Source organism: Sceloporus occidentalis, unplaced genomic scaffold (genome assembly GCF_023333645.1).
Source record: "Sceloporus occidentalis isolate IW3139 unplaced genomic scaffold, rSceOcc1.0.p SCAF_1, whole genome shotgun sequence".
NCBI lineage: Eukaryota > Metazoa > Chordata > Lepidosauria > Squamata > Phrynosomatidae > Sceloporus > Sceloporus occidentalis.
In genome coordinates this window covers 221,773,967-221,786,134 of record NW_028316981.1, presented here as the reverse complement: position 1 = coordinate 221,786,134, position 12,168 = coordinate 221,773,967, and the positions used below count along the sequence as shown (strand labels likewise).

Sequence of the window (12,168 nt, the reverse complement as noted above, 5' to 3'; positions counted from 1 at the left end):
GGCTAGGTTCCTAGATGGCTCCCCTGTCTGCCTCTGCCCTGCTCCCCTCCACCTTCTCTTTCCCACCTGATCCCCCCCCCCACAATCCCCACAAAAGGGAGCCCCCTCTTCTTTACCCGCAATCACACCCTGGTGCCAAATCCAGGCACGAGGAGGCCGCCTATGGCCCTCCCGAAAGCCCTGGGTTCAAGTCCTACAGCCACCTGCCAGCTCCCCCCGCCTTAACTCCAGGCTGCCTTACCATGCTTGCCATAGTAATTCTCCTCGTCCCTGGCCATTCCAGCCTTTCTCCTGGGCTTCCCTTTCCGCCCTCCTTTCTCTCTCTCTCTCTCCTTTCTTTCCTTCCCTTCTTTCTTGCCTCTCCTCCCTCCCTCCTTCCCTCCCTCCTTCCTCAGTCAGCTGCTGCTCTGGCGCCCAATGAGGCGTCTCTGTTTCCCTCCAGGGCCCAACTGGCAAACCTGAAAGAGACATTTTTGGGAAGGAGGCAGGGCCTCAGAGAAGGGCTAGACCCAGAACATCCGTCCAGTCAACATGGGTTAAGTCACACTCTCTCAGCCTCAGAGGCTGGCCACGGCAAACAACTCCCCCTTGCAGAAACTTGGCCAAGAAAACCCTATCATACTCTCAGGGGGCCATAAAAGTTGGAAGCCACCCGAAGGCACATAACAGCCACAAACACCAAAGTTGAAGGATGAAAGCAACAACTCTCCTAGTCAACATGTGGGGGAGAAAGCGAAGTCACACAGTTGAAGGCTTTCGTGGCCGGCATCCATAGTTTTCTGTGGGTCTTTCAGGCTATGTGGCCATGTTATGGAAGAGTTTATTGCCGATGTTTCGCCAGCATCTGTGCCCGGCATTTTCAGAGAATCTCTTTGGGATGTTTTTATTTCTCTGACCTTTGCCCATTCCACACTTCCCAGGAACAACCTTTTTCTAGCCCTCTTCGCAAAAGGATACGTTAAAAACGGAATAATTTCCAAACTCTTGTGCAAGACACCTTTCCTTAGGCGCTGGCGTAGCAGTCCAAGCAATGGGAGTCAAAGAGGAGAGGACTTTAAAATAGCAAGAGGACTTTCATCTTTTAAATATCATTTCCCAAAGGTGTGAACTACCTCTCCTAGGACCCTCCATTTCACTATTTGCATAGGTTTCAGAGGCTCTTTGCACTTTGTTGTTGGGGGCCTACAAGTCATTTGTGACTTATGGTGACCCTAAGGCGACTCTATCATTTGGGTTTCTTGGCAAGTTTCTTCAGAGGGGGCTTGCCATTGCCATTCTGAGGCTGAGAGTGTGTGGCTTGCCCAAGGTCATCCAGTGGGTTTTTTATGCTCGAGCAGGGAATCGAACCCTATTTAACCTTAAAAACAGAAGTGGAATCATAGGCCCATTCCAGATGGCCATAAAGTACGTGCTGAGCATGTACTAGGGTTAGGAAGGGGTGTCCTCATTGCCCCTAACCCTAGCGTCCGCACGTCGCACAGCAGAAGTGACGCCGTGAGTGCGTGACTAGTGACCCACGGTGCCACTTCTGGGGCGCAAAAAGAAGCCGCTTTTTGCTGCTTCTTTTTGTTGCATCCGGGAACCACGCGGTTTGTCCGCTGCGGTTCCCGGACGCAGCAACCGGTGTTGCCGGCAGACCGCCGTTTTCAGGCGGTCTGTAACGTGCCATAGACTCATAGAGTTGGAAGAGACCCCAGGGGCCATTCAGTCCATCCCACCTCTGCCATGCAGAAACTTGCAATCAAAGCACCTGAGAGATGGCTATCCAGTCTCTGTTTAGAAAGTCCAAAGAAGGAGACTCCACCACACTCTAAGACAGAGGTGCGTTACAGACCACCCTAAAGTGGGCGGTCTGCCTCCACCGCCATTAGCTGCAGCGGGAAGTCCCAGCGGCCAGACCACGAGGCTTCCGGCCGCAGCGAAAAAGGAGCGCCAAAATGGCGCTCCTTTTTGGCCCTGGAAGTGGCACTGCGAAGCACAAGGCACGCACTTGTGGCGTCACTTCCAGTGCGCCATGTCTGGATGCTGTGCGTCCAAGACGTAAAAATGGCAGCGCCCATGTGGATGGGCACTGCCATTTAGGATGCGCTCCGCGCGTGTTGGGAACAGGGCCGGTTAGGAAGAGGCAACCCTTCCTAACCCTAGGACGCGCGGAGTGCGTCCTAAATGGCGGTCTGTAATCCACCCGAGTGTGGTGGAGTTGTATAGTTGTATAGGAAATCCAACCAATTCATTTTGTGGATCTTCATCTACCTTAACTAGGGAGACCAGGCCTTATAGCTGAGTAGTCAGTAACCTGACATGTTTTGACATGGAAGCAACAACATTTGAGTCCAGCTCTCTCCATCACAGCTAAAGCCTTGCTTCCTTCGCTGCCACAGAGGGAGAGCCCCAGAGCCAAGAAAATGGGCCATACAACGATACAACGGACCCTACTCATGATAGCCTAGCAGCATTTCCAAAACATATTTTAGGCCTTACCATCCATACTTTTCGTGATAGTAAAAATGTACTATCCATGATTATTGCATCCTCTCTCTCTCTTACCTGGGGGTAATTTTGGTCCAAAACACACTGCAGAAATAATCCAGTTTGAGACTGCTTAAACTGCCCTGGCTCAATGCTAGGGAATTCTGGGAATTGTAGTTTTGTGAGAGTTTGAGCCTTCTCTATCAGAGAGCTCCGGCACCACAATAAACTACAATTCCCAGGCTTCCCTATCACTGAACCAGGGCAGTTAAAGTGGTCTCAAATTAGATTATTTCTGCAGGATGCTTTGGACCTTTGTCTCATTTACAAAGTCAATCAAGTACGGCTATTTACCTTATCCACGACACTGGCTCTCATGGAAAATGGTAAAGAAGGTCATATTTGTGTTAAACAAGCATCACACATCTTTCCAAATACTGAAATATATGTAGGTGCCCATTTGACAAATCATCAACAGATGGCATGTGAGAATCATAGAATCACAGAATCATAGAGTTGGAAGAGGTTGCAAGGGCCATCCAGTCCAACCCCATTCTGCCATGCAGAAACTCTCAATCAAAGCATCCCCGACAGATGGCCATCCAGCCTCTGCTTAAAGACCTCCAAGGAAGGAGACTCCACTATACTCCGAGGGAGTTTGTTCCACTGTCAAACAGCCCTCACTGTCAGGAAGTTCCTCCTAATGTTGAGCATTTCCAATGAATTGCAGCAATTCGGCAACCTCCTTGAGGAGGCTGTTTGAACCTGCATGGGCCGGCTATATTTAGAAATATGAAAGCTTAAAAAAAAATACAGAATTTCAGAAAAAATGGACTACAGAATATTTTCTTTTAGAACTATTGATACAGTATTGAAGACAAGGTTTTCCTATATTTACTCTCCTTCCCACCATTATGTCTAAAAACAATGCCACAAGTAGACTTTTAGGTACGATTTCTCATATCACTGTAATTCCTACTCTTAGTCTATTTTTCTCTGTATTTTTAATGGATATGAGTTATTTATAACAATTGGCACTATAGTTTCAGGTGTTATTTACACCTCAGGATCTTGCTGCTCTATTTGCAACAATATTTCAAAAGGTAAATTCAATTTGTAATTTTTGAATAAACTGAACCTGTACTGTATCAAACATATTCCAAATCCATCCTGGCCTCTGAGGGTAAGAGGAGGTAGGCCAATCCCATCAGACCTCCCCAATGCCATCGGGCCTATCCTTAAGAAACAGAGCCTCCAGTCCATCTGCCTTGGTCCAGGCCTCAGAGGGAGAGATGAACTCCAGGACCTGATCCCCTTCCCCACAACCATTCCCTTCTCCTTTTGTGTCGCCTCTTCTTAGATTGTAAGCCTGAGGGCAGGATACCATCTAATTAAAGATTGTATGTACAGTGCTGTGTAAATTTACAGCGCTATATAAATAAAGCTTAATAATAATAATAGGGCAAGCTAAATAATATGTAGCACATTTTATGTTCCTAAAGTAACAATGGCCTGTTACAGACTGCCAAAATAAAGCTGCTTCAGGTCTTTTTGGAAGTATGCTATTTAAATGATGCATGCGTCCTAAGAATCCGGAAGCTGCACCAAAGCTGCACTCCAGTGCTTAGGAATGGAGTGTGGCTTTGGCGCGACCTCCGGACTCTTAGGACCCATGCATCATTTAAATAGCATGCCTCCAAAGAGACCCGAAGCAGCTTTATTTTGGCAGTCTGTAACAGGCCATTGTGATGTTTAATTTATAAACTGTACTAATATTGTGTTTCTTCATTCTGTCTGCCCCCCCCAAAAAAAATTGGCTCTAAAATTTCAAGAAATTTTATATTTTACATTAACTGCCAAGAACTGAGTCTTGTTTTTTTCTTGCCAACAACACCAAGCTTCTGCTATTTCATTTACACTATTGTTATCTTATTTGTGCTACTTAGTTGGCTGTGCTCCCAGACAATCTTTACAAAAGCAATGCTCTGCAGGAAAAGAAGGCTTTTTAAATCATTCATGTTCGCCTTTGCTCTGATTTTACACATTTTTACTCTAAAATATCTAGTAGTAGGGCCTGATCTTGGTCAAATATACCAGTTAATCCATCACAAGCCACAGTCCTCAATATTTACTACCCACTGAGCAAAGTCATACAGTGAACTTAACTCATTGCAAATGAGTCAGTTTTAACTCCCTGTCCCTGGCAAATGAATGAAGGAAGACTTCCAATTCTGCCCTCTTTCCTGTCCTTGTTAGAAAGGTCTGACATACCAGTGACTTGGATGACAGAATTGGGGGCATACTTATCAAATTTGCAGATGACACCAGATTAGGAGAAGTAGCTAATATTCCAGAGGACAGGATCAAAATTCAAAATGACCGGAATAGACTAGAAAGCTGGGCCAAAGCTAACAAAATGAAATTCAACACGGAGAAATGTAAGGTACTGCACTTAGGGCAGAAAAATGAAATGCACAGATATAGGATGGAGGAGTTAGTCGCAGAGGTGCTGCAAGATCACTTTTACATATCCATTATCTGTAATATCAGATGGGATGCATGCCAGTATCTAATCAGTTGAAAACCTACTGAATTTATGAGTTCCTTTTATGTTAAACATAATTTCCTTTATATGCTGCAAGAAACTAACACAGATAAAGTACAGTGCTACCTCGGGTTACGAAATTAATTCGTTCCGCGGCGCCGTTCGTAACCCGATACATTTCGCAACCCGAAAAGGCGCTGGAAAGCCGCTAGCCGCGCTTCCGATTTAAATTTCGCGCCGAAATTAATTTCGTAACCCGAAAAATCTTTCGTAACCCGGAACAGTTTTTTTAAATCTAACTTTTTCGTAACCCGGAAATTTCGTAACGCGGTCAATTCGTATCCCGGGGTACCACTGTACTTATTTGAAAACTACTAGTGTACTAGAGAATTAAGTTTTAAAAAACTTCAGTATGTGGACCGGGGGGGGGGGGGGGAGTAATGTTTACATTAAAAGTTGCACTCCAAGTTGTATAGTTCAAACAGCTAAAGTTTTAATAATAAAATATTCTGTAACAATTAAAATTTATAATTTAAAAATGTAAAAAAAATAAAACCTATAAAACAAAGGCAGCAAATCTACAGGTCTTCCTGTATCAGGAAAAGGCCCATTTCGTGTCCCACCTTGATTTTGAAAATAGAAGTCAATGAAGAAACTTTCAATTTCGACTTCCACTTCACCTCTCACCATTGACAATATTAGCTAGGACTGATGGGAATTATTGGGAAAATGCTTTCCCAATGGGAGAGGTTGGAGAATGCTTGCTTAATTGGTGAAGTTGGAGAATGCTTTTCCAATGGGAGAGGCTGGAAAATGCTTGCTTAAAGAGTGATGTTGGAGAATGCTACCCCAATGGCAAAGGTTGGAGAATGCATACTTAATGGGTGACGTTGGAAAATACATGCTAAATGGGTGACGTTGGAGAATGCTTGCTTAATAGGTGAAGTCTGAGAATGCATGCTTAATGAGTGACGTTGGATAACGTTTTCCCAATGGGAGAGGTTGGAGAATGAATGCTTAATGGGTGTCATTAGAGAATGCTTTCCCAATGGGAGACGTTGGAGAATGCATGCTTAATTAGTGACTTTGGAGAATCTTTTCCCAATGGCAGTTGAGGGAGAATGCGTGCTTAATGGGTGAAGTTAGAGAAAGATTTCCAAATGGGATAGGTTATAGAGGGAGAGGTTTCCCATTGGGAAAGCATTCTCCAACGGTTAATAATAATAATTAAGCATGCATTCTCCAATGTCTCCCATTGGGAAGGCATTCTCCAACGTCACACATTAAGCATGCATTCTCCAACTTCACCCATTAAGCAAGCATTCTCCAACCTTTCCCATTGGGAAAGCATTCTCCAACATCAGCCATTAAGCACACATTCTCCCTCAACTGCCATTGGGGAAAGGATTCTCCATAGTCACCAATTAAGCATGCATTCTCCAATGTCTCCCATTGGGAAAGCATTCTCCAACGTCACCCATTAAGCAAGCATTCTCCAACCTCTCCCATTTGGAAAGCATTCTCCAATGTCACCCATTAAGCATGCATTCTCCAAATTCACCCATTAAGCAAGCATGCACAAAGAGAATAGCATGGGCTTTTTAAAACATGCATTAATCAGCTCTGTAATTACTAGTGCTTGTCAGAGAGGATGTCTATACAATTGCCCCCAATAGTTTTCAGGAAGCTATAATCACTATCCATACTTTCTGCATTTCGACCTCTTCTGGCCTCCCTACTTTTTACATTTATACAGTATTCCTATTTTCCCACTCACTCGGCATATGTATAAAAATCTGTCAACTAAAGTACTGTATTAGTCCATGCATTTCACAAAGGAGGCAGGGACATAGCCAAGGGGGGGGGGGTTTCTTGGGGTCCGGACCCCCCCTTCCATTAGTAAAATGAATGGTGTGTGCTACTGCGACGCCGCGCCCAAGCCCCATTATAATGGTGGCACTTAGTCTGGACCCCCCCCCTTCCTAAAATCCTGGCTACGTCCCTGAAGGAGGCTCTGGCCCATGACAGCTTATGTCATAATAAAAGTGTTTGTCTTTAAGGTGTCACAAGACTCTGTTGTTTTTTTCTACAACAGACTTAACACAACTATTCCCCCACTCTGGAAATTGCTACAAGGGAGTGTGAAGACAGTGGAATTTTACTAAGGCAAGGAACAAAAAGGTTTTTATGGTAGTTTTCAAAAGAGTAGGTGTGTTGGTATCTGATACCATAAAAAGGAGGAAGGAAGAGGGAGTGGGGGAAAGAAAAAGGAATGTGGCAGCACCTTTAAGACTAGCTGGTTTTTATTTTCTCATGTGCTTTTGTGGATATAAAACCACTTCTTCCAATGCAGTACATAGTTGCCCTGTGAAACAGACCATAAGGGCCAACCCTTCAAATGTTAAACAGGGCTATCATATCACCTCTTAAGCTTTGCTTCTCCAGGCTAAACATACCCAGATCCCTAAGTTTCTAGACCCTTCATGATTTTGGGCTTTATAGTTTCAAAGACCCTTCACCATTTTGGTCTCCCTCCTCTGGATGTGCTCCAGCTTGTCAATATTCCTCTTGAATTGTGGTGCCCAGAACTGGACACAGTATTCCACGTGACGCTTGACCAAAGCAGAATAGAGTGGTACTATTACTTTGCTCAAAGTAATAGTACACCAGTGTAGTGTAGTAATTTGAGAATTGGACGATGACTCTGGAGACCAGGGTTCGAATCCCAGCTCAGCCATGAAAACCCACCAGGTGATCTTGGGCAAGTTACACACAATCAGCCCCAGAAAACCCCACAATAAGTTCACCATAGGGTTGTCATAAGTTGGAAACGATTTGAAAGCACACAACAATAACTACAGACACTATACTACTATTGATGCAGGATAGAATCACATTGAGTTCTTTAGCTGCCAGATCACACTGCTGACTTACATTCAACTTGTGGTCTAAAAAGGCTGGTAGATATTTATCAAAGATCTTCCTGAAACAAAAGCAAAGAGTTTAAATAATGGATTGCTGTTATAAAGAGCTATGCAGAAAATCTCACACTGCCAAAATGATTTCACTGATATTTCAGCTCCAAAGTACAAGGAAGACGTTTCCAAGGTACTGCTTTATCATGTCTCTCCAGTAATTATTAGATTCAGCTATGATGTAATTGTTTTTCTCCCTTGTTTCTTTATTTTAATGTTAACTGTATGGGAATGTATGTTTTAATGTTGTAAGCTGCCCCGGTTGTATTACACAGAGGGGCGGGACAGAAATAAAATGTATTATTATTATTATTATTATTATTAAAGTTTTCTTTGTGTTTGTTGTTGTTTTTGTCTTTCTGTATGTTTTGTTGTCAGCCTTCAAATTGTTTCCAAACCTATCCTAAGCAATCCCATCCTGCAAGTTTCTTGGCAAGACTAATTCAGAGCAGGTTTGCTATTGCCTTCTCCTTAGGCAATGAGAGAGTGTGGCTTGGCCAGGGTCTCTGAGTAGGTTTCAATGGATGAGCAGGGATTCAAGCCCTAGCCTCCCAAATTCCTAGTCCAACCTTCAAACCACTACTCCATGCTCATATATAATTTCGTTTATTTATAATTTAAAAAATAAAGGGGAAACAACAAGCATAAACTAAAACAATAATGGCAGGTGGGGGGGCATGCTGGCTTTTCAGAAGCTGGTCCTGCTAGAAACAGCATGTCTGGCAACAGCATAGATGAACTTCTATTTGCAGTGCATTTGTTTTAGATCAAGTTGTTTCATATAATCGTCACCTCAGTAAGATGCCTTTGATTTACTTGAATTATCTTGTTGTTAGACAAAGAACTGACCATTCAGAGGACTCTGGGTTTTGAAAGAACCACAATCCCAGTCCACCTGATGATGACAGGCAAGGATGCTAGCACAAGCCAGAGAAAAGCCTGCTTACATTTGGGGCAGCTCAAATCAGGATTAGCATACTATTCCTAGACAACTAGTGTGATATTTGAGTGTTGGGCTGAAACACTGGGAGATCAGGATTCGAATCCCCACTCAACCATGGAAACCCACCAAGGCTGCTTCCGCACTGCAGAAATAATCCAGTTTGACCCCACTTTAACTGCCATGGCTCAATGCTATGGAATCCTGGGAATTACATAGTTGGTTGTGGCACCAGAATTCTCTGACAGAGAGATCTAAATGTCTCACAACACTACAAATCCTATGAGCCGTAACAGTGAAGGTACTGTCAAACTGGCTTATTTCTGCAGTCTGGATGCAGCCCAGGTGACCCAGGGCTAGTCACAGATTTTCAGCCTCAGAAAGCTGCAAAGGCAAACCCCTTCTGAACAAATCTTGCCAAGAGAACTCTGTGATGGTTTCACCTCAAATCTATTCCTATATTTAAGATGGTACACAGACATATAACAATTAAAAAACAAACAGGATCACTATTTTCTATGCAGGCACATGAAAGTTGATCACCTGTTCATTTTATACCCAGTTTTCACAACTGCCTCTCCATTTAACTCAAAGCAGCCAATATGTAAAAATCAGCTTGCTAATACAACAGAGATAATTTATAAAGGGGATGGAGTGATTGCACACCTAAGGAGAAAGGTGAAGGCCTGGGGAAAAATGTTTTCCCCATTCCCCCACTCTGCAAAGCCATATTTTTTCCAGAAAAATTAGGAAAAAAGTAGATTATGGAATATTTTCATTTGAACTGATAAATAACCCATGTTATTCCCCTGACATTATTTTAAAAAACTTTGTCACAGGTAGTTTTTGGTGTCGTGTGTCTTTAAGTCATTTCTGACTTATGGCGACTGTACGGTGAATATCAGTTTTTTGTGTGTGCAAGATTTGTTCAGAGGGGGTTTGTCATTGCCTGCTTCTGAGGCTGAGAGAATGTGACTTGCCCAAGGTCACCCAGCCAAAGCCTACACGGCCAAGCCAATATAAGCTTTTATGTATCAGGTAGATTTTTATGTAAAACTAAGGCCTGTTACAGACAGCCAAAATAAAGCTGCTTCGAGTCACAGTGGAGGTATGGTGTTTCAATGATGCATGCATCCTAAGAGTCCAGAAGCCACACCAAAGCCACGCTCCAGTCCTTTGGAGCATCATTGAAACACCATACCTCCACTGTGACTCGAAGCAGCTTTATTTTGGCTGTCTGTAACAGGCCTAGGTACAGCAGTGCCTCAAAGTAGAGGACTATAGAACCTATAGAACCAGCTGCCAGTTATTTGAATTTTATTTAGGCCTGTTACAGACTGCCAAAATAAAGCTGCTTCGGGTCTCTTTGGAGGGATGCTGTTTAAATGATGAATGCATCCTAAGAATCCGGAAGCTGCGCCAAAGCTGCACTCCAGTGCTTAGGAATGGAGTGTGGCTTTGGCGCGACCTCCAGACTCTTAGGACCCATGCATCATTTAAATAGCATACCTCCAAAGAGATCCAAAGCAGCTTTATTTTAGCAGTCTGTAACAGGCCATGGGATGGCTTTTGTATAGGGTAGGTACTGTAGTTTTTAAAATATGTAATTTTATATTGTTTTTATCTGATGTTTTAATTGTTTTTATTGTAATGTGTTTTTAAAGTTCTTTTTATTTTATTTTCAAGTCACCTTGGGTCCCTTTCTGGGAGAAAGGCAGCGTAGAAATTTTAAAAACACCTAAATATATAAATAAATTGACACAAACTTGGCATTAGTCCCTGGCACAAGAAAATGCCAGTTTCCTAACATCAGATAGCCTGAGAATCCATGGATGTATAGTATCAGATTATTGTAATTCCTGGACCTGTTTCTCAGTTCTTTTTATGGGAATTAGTATTTTATATCTTCTTGACATTATGGAAGACTAGAGGAGACAAAATAATTGTTTATTAATGGTATTGCTGCTGGTTTTTCTTCCTGTTCTTACTCTGCTTTGGTTTGATTTGGTTTGTGCTTGAATCCCATAAACTGGCAAAACTAAAGAGATTTCTTACACAGGACAGAGACCTTGTAGATCCAATTGTAACAAAAAGTAAAACATGTTAAAGTTAATTTAAATCCTAATTATTTTCTGAGTAAAACTGCTCTTCTAATATACCATATGGAATAATGGTACAAGAAGCCAAATTGTACATAATACATGTTATTTTCCTAAAGTTACAAAGCGACTTTCAATCTGTGAAGGGTACTAACGTTGCTTTTGTTTTCCTTTTTCATTTTTCTGTGGGGAGAAAAATCAGTTTTCTCCACAACAGACCTTCCTCCAAAGGATTCATTTCTGAAAAGCTTGTATCCCTCCTCCTTCCCAAAACAGTTTGGGAATTATGTACCCACAAAACAACCTTCTCCAGTCCTAAAAGGAAGGTGTTATAAGGTCAGTTTGAAGAGCTTGTCTTGGATCCTGATTCTTAAAGCAAAGGCTATGTGAAAAAACATTTTGGAAAGGAAACATTTAGGAAAAAGGGTCAATTTGCAGCCCAACCTTCAGCCACTGTAAAAGGAAGCTACTGTGCTATAAAAATACGTGAAGCTGCCAGAGAACCTGGAGGATATAATAATCCAGTTTGGGGAGTTTTGCAGCCCAGGACAAATACAAATGACTGCAGAGGAGCATCCTTAACTTAGCATAGTCCACAGCCAACTGTAGCCCCATTTCAGCTATCGTTGTAAAGCCCCATAGACCTATGTCTACTTCATGTTGGGCTTCCTTGCACCATTTGGTGAGGGAGAATGTGAGCCTTTAGCAGCAGCTTGGTCTAACTACAGAAAATAATAGGTGAACAGCACGAAAATAAGAGTTAGCAGCAGGATGTAGTGTGTCATATCGCAGGTCCTTTCTAACCATCTTTAGCCCAGAAAACATTCACATTCTGGATTGCACAGGAAGTATCTTTTTGTGTTGTAAATAGATGTTAAATTACCAGGACTTTGAGAATCTCCCAGTAGCCACCCAGTAGGAGAGGGTTTCAGCCTGCAAGAATTCCTCCTCCATACCCTCTGATCTGAGAACAAAGACAGCAAAATATAGGCCTAGGACTAACATCTTTGATTTTTTTCCTCCTGTATAGTTTTCAACACCTTGCCTGATGAAAAAGCCAGTGGAGTTTAGAAAGACTGCAACATGTGTAATGTGCATTTTGGCTGGCCTAATAAAGGTATCACTGTTTGGTGGATTTTT

General features: G+C 42.7%; 1 protein-coding gene across 3 annotated transcripts in view; it reads right to left on the bottom strand.

Annotated features, from left to right (window-relative positions):
- SLC44A2 (solute carrier family 44 member 2 (CTL2 blood group)) overlaps positions 1 to 12,168 on the bottom strand; it is an 89,598-nt gene that overhangs the window by 64,568 nt on the left and 12,862 nt on the right. The window contains exon 1 of one of the 3 annotated variants that reach the window (XM_089489107.1): positions 242 to 863. The exons of the other annotated variants lie outside the window; for them this stretch is intronic. Coding sequence (XP_089345233.1) covers positions 242 to 278 — 37 coding nt within the window. The 5' untranslated portion in view covers positions 279 to 863. Of the gene's footprint in view, positions 1 to 241; positions 864 to 12,168 lie in introns of those variants that run through there. 3 annotated transcript variants of the gene reach the window in all.